Source organism: Setaria italica, chromosome IV (assembly GCF_000263155.2).
Source record: "Setaria italica strain Yugu1 chromosome IV, Setaria_italica_v2.0, whole genome shotgun sequence".
NCBI classification, from domain to species: domain Eukaryota; kingdom Viridiplantae; phylum Streptophyta; class Magnoliopsida; order Poales; family Poaceae; genus Setaria; species Setaria italica.
The window spans coordinates 36,006,687-36,016,149 of record NC_028453.1 but is presented as its reverse complement, the minus strand read 5'-3'; the positions used below and the strand labels follow the sequence as shown (position 1 = coordinate 36,016,149).

Below are 9,463 nucleotides of genomic sequence, written 5' to 3'. Positions count from 1 at the left end.
TTCGGTAGACGCACAGAAGTAGCAATCCTGGTCACATGCCTCAGACCTCTATGCCCAAAGCAAGAACAAGCTATGAAACTCTTTATTCCTCGGCCAGAAAGATGCAACAAAAAAAAAATCAACGAACGCTGAGCTATCTTTTGCAGCCCTTTTGCGAGCGATCAGGAAACTGCCTAGTGCCCACTAACGCAGGCGTTCACAGAACGAAACAGCCTACTCTGCCTGCAACCTAACTCCACTAACTATTTTATTTTCCATAATTTGATCACCATTTTTATGAGGAAAAAAATGAAAAACAAATGGGGACAGAAACTGCTGATGAGATAAGCTTTTTGGCCATTATAAATTGACTAGCATAGGCATAGACACAAACATCATTGCCACCAACTTTCACAAAACCCCAAGCGGTGCTCCGGTCATCTCCTAGCTCTCGCCATCTCCAACCTGCCCCTGCATCCCATTGCCTCCTCCATTGCTGCTACCTCTGAAACTGAAAATCTCTCCCGGCGTAGCGAGTGAATCGATTGTTGGGGGTAGGGTACGCTGCAGCCTGCAGAGCTAAGCCAGCCATGAGGCTTCCTCTGCTGGCGGCGGCGTGCTGCGCCCTCCTGGCGTGCGCCGCCCGGCCGCAATGCGCCGAGGCGGCAAAGGCCCGGCACTTCAAGTGGGAGATCAGCAACATGTTCTGGTCCCCGGACTGCGAGGAGAAGGTGGTGATCGGCATCAACGGGCAGTTCCCCGGCCCGACGATACGCGCCCGCGCCGGCGACACCATCCACGTCGAGCTCAAGAACGCGCTCCACACCGAGGGTGTGGTCATCCACTGGCACGGCATCCGACAGGTAACCATCAGCACGCGCTCTTGCACACTGCGTCTCTTTCTGTCAAATGTTTAGACTTCTTTTTGTTCGGAAAGAGAAGTTCAGAGTTCAGATGGAGCTGGCTACTTAGCTGGAAAATTTTGGTGTTTTGTGAGTTTGCTAACGTCTCAACGCTGGCACGCGTGGATCATGGCAGATCGGGACGCCGTGGATGGACGGCACGGCGGCGATCTCCCAGTGCGCCATCAACCCTGAAGAAACCTTCACCTACCGCTTCGTCGTCGACAAGGTGATTACATCTGCTGATCACCAATCGTCTGGTTGTTCATGCCAAGAGATGAACTGAAACTGAAGAATCTTGTTCATGGCTGCAGCCGGGGACGTACTTCTACCACGGGCACTACGGGATGCAGAGGGCGGCGGGGCTGTACGGGTCGCTGATCGTCGACGTGGCGGAAGGGGAGGAGGAGCCGTTCAAGTACGACGGCGAGCTGAACCTGCTGCTCAGCGACTGGTACCACGAGAGCATCCACACCCAGATGGTCGCCCTCTCCTCCAAGCCCTTCAGGTGGATCGGCGAGCCGCAGGTACAGCACAGTCCATGATCTCAATGGTTACTATGAACTGCACTACTGTTCTGCTTCTTGATATGGTAACTGCAGAGGCTTTGCAGTGTTTAGCTTGACCATTTTGTGATACATCTTTAACTTTACAGTATATTTCCCATGATGATGGTTAACTTTACTGTTGTTCTGGCCGTGGTAGTTTCAGCAGCAATTTGTGAAACCATTGCATCAAAGCTGATTTGTGGAAGAGCAGAGTTTTTGCACTCTTTGAGAAAACACAAATGCAGTTCAGTTATGCGATTTTGTGAAACAATGCATCAAGTAGGTTTATAAAAGTAAAGTGCTTAATACTAGCTTATCAGAGTAAATCAGGTTCTCAAGTGCTTTTACTGTTTTACCAGTGCACACATTTTCCTTTTCGAACAACACATCCCAAGGCGACAACTACCTTTCAGAAAACATAGCATGTTACTTGATAATTTACAATGATGCTTACTAGTAGACCTCAATTATTGTCATGACATACTGATATTTAGAACAGTACAAGGCATGGCCTGAATTTGTTTGCTCTGAGGATTTCTTCATCTTTCTGGTTGGATACTTGGACTGTAGCTTAGGACAAATGCCGGGCATTCTGGGACAGTTTACTAAAGCTAAACCAAGCATGTTCATATACTTGGTGTAAAGCATTACAAGTCGAGTGAAACAAGTACATGTACTTGTTTGGTCTAAATCAACTTGTCGCATACTTCTACACATTCACTTTCCTGTTTGAACAACATAGAAGGAGACACATTCCTACTAGAAAGCGTAAGGTATTCGTATTACTCGATAATATGCAATAATGGGTACAGTTGGAGCTCAATTATTGGCATGGCATACAGATATTTAGGAGAGTGCATACAAGGCATGGCCTGAATTTGTTTGCTCTGAAAATTTCTTCATCCTCTTGGTTGGATACTAGCAGAAATGCCGGGCTTGCCGGGCCACTCCCTAAAGCTAAACACAAACATGCCTGGCCATACGCTGAAAAGGCCCAAAGATCCCTGCTGATGGTGATAAACTGGGGCAATGCACATCAGTGCACAAATCTAGCTTTCCCAAGAAAACCAAAAAGCTGAACATGCATGCTTGTCCCACCGATCAGAAAGGCAAAAGATGGAGCCCCGAGCAGCCCCAGCCCATTGGACTTCGTGGAAAGAAGTTACCCCCCACTTTTGAGAAAAGCACATCAAGTGTAGGGCACTTTGGGCACAATGCCAGCAGCATGTGTGTACAAAAAATGGCAGTGTGGATCATGTTCCAACACAGCCCTATGGCCTATCGCCCTATTATGCTGTGCATTGTTTGCAGTGTGCACACATTGACACAGACACAATTTTCTGAAGAAAAGTTGGGGATTGTAGATCATGGAGGGGGAGAACCAAAAGGCAGGCACCATGCCTTCATGCCTGTCACAAGATCTTGGGAGAGGACACAATGACACATGCTGTCACGTCGTGGTGGTGCAGAGAGACGAGAGCGTCCATGCAGGCGACTTTCTCTCTGCATCTTGGGAACATGTCTCTGTGCAGATGCATGATGCAGTCTTGCTGCAGAGAATAGGGGAGCTCTTTGGCCATGGGTGGGCAGGGCCAGCACAGGATAAAGCTCAAACTGACATGAGCGCATCACATTGGCAGTAGGGCCCTCCTCTTGTAGTCTTGTGCCATCCTGTGCACATGTATTGTGTTGCATCATGGAGAGTCCTGCGAGTCTGAAACCATGATGTATCGGAGCTGACTCACACCCTCTGTTTGGGCAGGGAAGGTGCAGCCTGTGAGTTGCAAGGTTTTGCCATTTGAGCTTTCATAATTTTACTTTTACACACACTAGACAGGTTAACAGGACTTCTGCTACTACCAGCATGCCAAAGTGTCCAGTAATTGAGCCGCAACATTAGCAGAATCTGAAACACAAGATAACTGGAACAAAGCACTGCGAAATGTTTGGGTTTGTGATCCTAGATTCTGATTGGATACTCAGACTATTGACTAAGGTTGATGTAAATTGTAGTAATCTTCATGCGGCAGAGGGCATACACTGAAATTGATCGAGCATTATGAGAATTTAATTTACTCTGCCTAGGTTTCATTTTTCTGAATTGTATGATGATGCTGACACGCATTGTTTTGTTCTTGGAACTCTGCTGCAGTCTCTGCTGATCAATGGCAGAGGACAGTTCAACTGCTCAATGGCCGCGGCGCACACGCCGGGCGCCACGCAGTGCGCTGCCGTCAACCGGCAGTGCGCGCCGGTGATCCTCCCCGTGCAGCCCAACAAGACCTACAGGCTCAGGGTGGCCAGCACCACCTCGCTGGCTTCTCTCAATTTGGCAGTTGGTGTAAGCGAACCACGCAAATCCGCGATTTCCTAATAATTTCTCAATAATGCATCGTTGATTGGTCAACATTATTTCATGATTTCTTGGGCAGAATCACAAGCTGACGGTGGTGGAGGCCGACGGCAACTACGTGGACCCGTTCGCCGTCGACGACATCGACCTCTACTCCGGCGACAGCTATTCCGTCCTCCTGACGGCGGACCAGGACCCGTCGTCCAACTACTGGGTCAGCGTCGGCGTGCGCGGGCGGCTGCCAAAGACGGCGCCGGCTCTGGCCGTGCTCAACTACCGCCCCAACGCCGCGTCCAAGCTGCCGGCGCTCGCGCCGCCGGCCACCCCGGCGTGGAACGACTACGGGCACAGCAAGGCGTTCACGTACCGCATCCGCGCGCGCGCCGGGACGCCGCCGCCGCCGGCGACGGCGGACCGCCGCATCGAGCTGCTCAACACGCAGAACCAGATGGACGGGCACGTCAAGTGGTCCATCAACAACGTGTCCATGGTGCTCCCTGCGACGCCGTACCTGGGTTCCCTGAAGCTGGGGCTCAAGAACACGCTCACGGCGGCGCCGCCGCCGGAGACGTTCAGCCGCGGGTACGACGTAACCCTGCCGCCGGCGAACCCGAACACGACGGTGGGGGGCAACGTGTACGTGCTGGCGCACAACGCCACCGTGGACGTGGTGCTCCAGAACGCCAACGCGCTGGCGCGCAACGTCAGCGAGGTGCACCCGTGGCACCTCCACGGGCACGACTTCTGGGTGCTCGGCTACGGCGAGGGGCCCTACCGCGGGGACGCCTCCGACGAGGCGCGGCTCAACCTGCGCGACCCGCCGCTGCGGAACACGGCGGTGATCTTCCCGTACGGTTGGACGGCGATCCGGTTCGTGGCGGACAACCCGGGCGTGTGGGCGTTCCACTGCCACATCGAGCCCCACCTGCACATGGGCATGGGCGTCGTCTTCGCCGAGGCCGTGGACCGCGTCGGCAAGGTGCCTAAGGAGGCCGTGTCGTGCGGCGCCACGGCCAGCGCGCTCATGAACGGCGACCACCTGTGATCGCCGTGCGGGAGCACGGTGCGCGGCGTGCTCGCAGGATGCGTCGCGCTCGCTCATGGACGCGTGTATCGGTGTATGTTGTTCGATCTCATGCCGTTATTTAGAATTCTTTGATGTTTTTTCTTGTTAGGGTTATTGAGATGGGATCATGTAATGTAGTCTACTAGTTAGTGCAAGTGAGATTTATCTCTGATTGCATTGGATGATTGGCATATTGTAGAATGGTTTGGTTGGACAAGAAGGCTCAGTTCAAGCCTCAAAGTGCGGGGATTGACCATTGACGGACGACGCATCCCGGTGATATTACTAGTAGTCTAGTGCTAGGCGCATTTGAGAAAAAGTTGCTCGAGGTGAGGAAGGTCTGGGATGACACCGACCCGTTAGTTTGGGTTGGCCGAGCTGGAGTCGCAGAGTCGGTTTAGACGACGAACTCAAGAGGTGCGTCTGCTCAAAGACGACGCCGTGGAGCACGTCACGAGAGGCGCGCTCGAAGAACGAGATGTGGAGTTGGGTAGCGGCAGATTAATACGATGGAGCAGTATGTTACTGAGCTCAGTGGACTCCAAGGCTGCGCACAGCTAGGAGCGTATATATGCTCAGGCGAACATGACGTGCAGGCTACAGACGATGGCTAGTAGTCCACGAGGGGAGAGGGAACAGGCAGCAGTCGCTTGACTTTTGGGTCCGGCATATCAAAGAATTTTAGTGGCGATGCAGCTTTCGTGGTTACAGAATCAGCTATGGTTTTTCTATATATATTGAACAACTGACGTGTAAAGATTTTTTTTCTCCTATCATAATGCACGGGTGGTGACCGTATATGGCACTATTATGACATTGTTTCTCGTAGATTGATTGCACGTGTCTGCTAGCTCTCATTTATCGATTTTGGCATGCTACCGGCCAGCCTATTACTTTTGTGCACGAAGTGTCGAAGACACGGCCCAACCGGCCCACCTAACCACCGATGGGCTCGAGTATGTAGCCGTCCACCTCCGAACGAGCTCTTTATTTTTTCAGTTTATTCAGCCCAACGAGATCCCTCTCATCCCACTAGGCCGACCAAAAGTCACAGCCCATCCCAATCCAAGATCGCTCCGTCTCGATCGAAACCGATAGGGCACGTCGCAGCGTACTCTCGACTCGCGTCCTTCTCCCGTGTTCTATTTCCCCAAATTGCAACCCGCGGGCGGCCGGCGGAGGACGGCCAGACAGTGTGTGCCGGCCTGCCAGGTGTATCAAGACGGCGGGATCCCGGAGCCGTCCCAAGCCCGTGCCAGGTCCGGGGTGGATACCATGTGTGGCACCTAGCCTTGTACTCCCTCCACCCTAATTTAGAAGTGTTTTAATTTTTCTAAGTGCATAGCTTAGATATATACTTATGTTTAGATATTTACTAAATAGTATGAATCTAAAAAAATCAAAATAATTTATAATTTGAAACGGAGGGAGTACGTTTGAGCGGGTTTAGTGGTTACTTAGGGGTCTAACCGTTGACTAGGTTGAGTTGGTCCGGCTCCGAAGTGGGTTTTGGTTGCACCGAGCTATACTGTGTTGGTGGAGTTGCACCAAGCAAGTTCCATCGGAAGACAGGCCGGGCAAAAAAGGGCTCGGTAGTTTGTGATAAATGTACTAATTAAATCCAACAATAGTTCGACTAATCAAAAAATAAAAAAATGATGAGTTTGAAAATTAACAATAACTCCTATAGATAGAAAAATTCAAATTGATGAACCACAAGGAAACAAAAAGGTTAATCCATGCTAAAATAAACTCTTCCATGGAAACAGAAACTGCACCCATCATTGTTCTGACTCAGTGTTGAGGAACAAAACAGGGAATAAACCTGACGCTATCGACAGTTTCCCCCAATCTCATCAATGTTGAAATCTTTGGAGCCCCAAACTCGGTGAAATCTGCAGCAAATCTGTGACTCCTCCATTTTGACTTGCAAGAGAACGTTATGCTTCAAACTCAGTGAAATTAATCTGCAACAAAACATGGAACACAGGTTTCCTCGTTAATAATTGTGGATGTCTCCCAGCAAATTAAATATGGACATGGCGTAGTAACATAGCTGAGCGAACTGAATCTGCAGAGGAAGCTAAGGCGCGCAGAATATACATGCAGCCGTGTTTCACGATGCCGGCGGAGATGGACGCATGTCTTATACATTGGCGTTCAGTTTCAACCACACGATGCAAGGAGGTAAATAAAGGTACTCCTTTCCAGAAAAAGGAAAAAGAAGGGGTGCCCCATGAGCTCCCGAGTTTTGCCAGGCCGAGCAGAGCCACGCACACGCACATTCCGAGAGGCTGAATCCGAAGGAACACGACGCCCGTGGAGCCGACGAGGAGGAAAGGGACGGGACGGCACCAGCAGGGCTCTGCCAACCTCCTCTCTTTCTCTTCTTTTCGTGTTTCAGGAATCAAGAGCACTCATGCCGTACCAGTATAAACAGTTGTACAGGGTCAGCGTTTCCCGCAAAAGGTGTCTGCGCAAGAACGCGCCGGGCCGCGTGCGTGTGTTTCACGACGGGGTGACGCTGATTGCAGATACTGGTGCACAGCTTCTGCCCTGCGCACAATTGAAACGCCTTGCTGCGCACAATTGAAACGTCCGGATACACCCTGCTTTTAGCACCTCTTACATCCGATGTTTGGATACCCTCACATCCGATATTTGATACTAATTAGGAGTATTAAACATAGTCTCATTACCGATGTTTGGATACTCTCACATCCCATGTTTTAAACATGGATACTAATTAGGAGTATTAAACATAATATCATTATAAAACTAATTGCACAGATAGAGTCTAATTCGCGAGACGAATCTATTAAGCCTAATTAGTCCATGATTTGATAATGTGATGCTACAGTAACCATTTGCTAATGATGGATTAATTAGCCTTAATAGATTCATCTAGCCAATTAGACTCCATCTGTGCAATTAGTTTTATAATTAGCTCATATTTAGTCCCTCCTAATTAACATCCGAACATCCGATATGACCCATTAAAAATATTTTGATCCCGAGTCCACATGCAACGTCAGAATATCACTTCGGTTCGTTTTACTCAATCCCGAGTCCACATACAGGCATATTCCTCCCGCAGCAAACCATAAAATGTATTTTGATGGGATTTTTTTTAGGATAAAGCTTTGGTCACAGTTACTTTCTTAATATTCTATTTATATGTGAAAGTAAATTCTACTTAGGATAAAGCTTTGATCCATCTTTTTTTTTTTTTTGAAAAGAGAGCTTTGATCCATCTTGGCTGACGCGAAAGTAATCTTTTTTCACGTATATCATTGTGTAGTTACTCTGTGCATAACTTTTGTGTACAACGAAGTTGATGTCATTAGACTAATATCACGTAAAAGGTTTCGGCTAAATGTCCATCACTATGGACAAATAGAAGTGCTGGTTGACAGTATAGGCCGTCGCTAATGATCTTGGTTCGTTTTTCTACATTTTACAACGGATGGAGTATTCCCCCACTAAAATTATTCTAGTGTAAGCATATAACAAATTTGGCAGTCATTATGAGTGTAGGACACTAAGCTGTAAAAGTATCAGCTAGCCATAATTTTCGCATACATCCAAACATGCATGTCTTCGGAACTCTGGCGCACTGAATGTTTGGAACAGAAATGTTGCAAAACTTCATTTTAGCTAGAATTGAGTACTTAAAAACAAAGATCACACAGAAGGAATCGGAATAAAGCAAACCGAAGCTTGGAGAACCATATCCAGAATTCCAAACGCTTTTGTCCTCATCAACCATTGGCGCCTATACAAGCATATATGATGCTCCCTACCAACTTCCACACATGTACAGCTGCACGGTTCTCCTTTCTTTGCAACAAAGAACACCTCCACAAGAGACCGCCAACTGATCCCGACTCTTAGGCTCTTAGCCATGCCGGTCAAGCCTTGGAACTCCCATGCAGTTCAACTGCTCACGTGTTGCACACTGATGCTGGTCCCCACTCACCCTGTTGCGGCGTCTTCTCGTGGCGCCATGACCCCTGCTCAAACCCCAAACACTCCTGCTCCAGCTACACCCACTGTTCAGTCTCCAGCTTCAGTTACCACTGCTCCTCCCGCTCCATCAGCTCCCACTACCCCTACCACCCCGGCTTCAGGTCACCAGTTGGTTCGGCATGTATGGAACGTTGAGTACATATTGTTGGCACTAGACTGCAAGCAACATGGGATGATCGGGATCAACGGCTTGTTCCCTAACCCGAAGATCATGGCCAACATCGGGGACATTATGTTACACCCTGAAATTTTTAAATTTCAGCATATGATTAAAAAAAATAATTGAACAATAATTTTCTTATAATTTTAAAATTTTTTCAACATTAATTTTTCTTGATAGGAAATTTAGTATAATTTCAGGATAAATTAAATAAGGTTGTTCTGTGTGTTGCATTCATGCTGATGCATCTTGGTCTCTCTTGAGTGAATTTTTTTTTTAAAAACGCGTTTACATGACGATTAGGTTCTTCTGATGAATTTTCTGAAATTTATTCTCATTTTCTAAGAGCTAAATCTAATTTTTTGAAGGCTCTACAATCCTTTTCACAAGCTCCAAGTACTTTATTTGGATTGATCGTGTCCCAAT

At 48.5% G+C, this 9,463-nt stretch overlaps 1 protein-coding gene across 1 annotated transcript; it reads left to right on the top strand.

Annotated features, from left to right (window-relative positions):
• The first annotated feature begins 363 nt into the window (after window positions 1-363).
• LOC101773513 (L-ascorbate oxidase) lies at window positions 364-5,115 on the top strand. Its single transcript, XM_004966000.4, has 5 exons — window positions 364-842; window positions 1,018-1,110; window positions 1,196-1,408; window positions 3,582-3,770; window positions 3,862-5,115. The coding sequence occupies exons 1-5, from the start codon at window positions 570-572 to the stop codon at window positions 4,825-4,827; spliced, it is 1,734 nt and encodes a 577-aa protein (XP_004966057.1). The 5' UTR covers window positions 364-569; the 3' UTR covers window positions 4,828-5,115.
• The last annotated feature ends 4,348 nt before the right edge of the window (window positions 5,116-9,463 follow it).

Bases quoted from the DNA above. Each gene is read 5' to 3' on its own strand.
- LOC101773513 (XM_004966000.4), top strand. From the start codon at position 570: ATGAGGCTTCCTCTGCTGGCGGCGGCGTGCTGCGCCCTCCTGGCGTGC. The intron at 1,409-3,581 runs GTACAGCACAGT...ACTCTGCTGCAG, and splicing joins GGTGGATCGGCGAGCCGCAG to TCTCTGCTGATCAATGGCAG. The intron at 3,771-3,861 runs GTAAGCGAACCA...TTTCTTGGGCAG, and splicing joins CTCTCAATTTGGCAGTTGGT to AATCACAAGCTGACGGTGGT.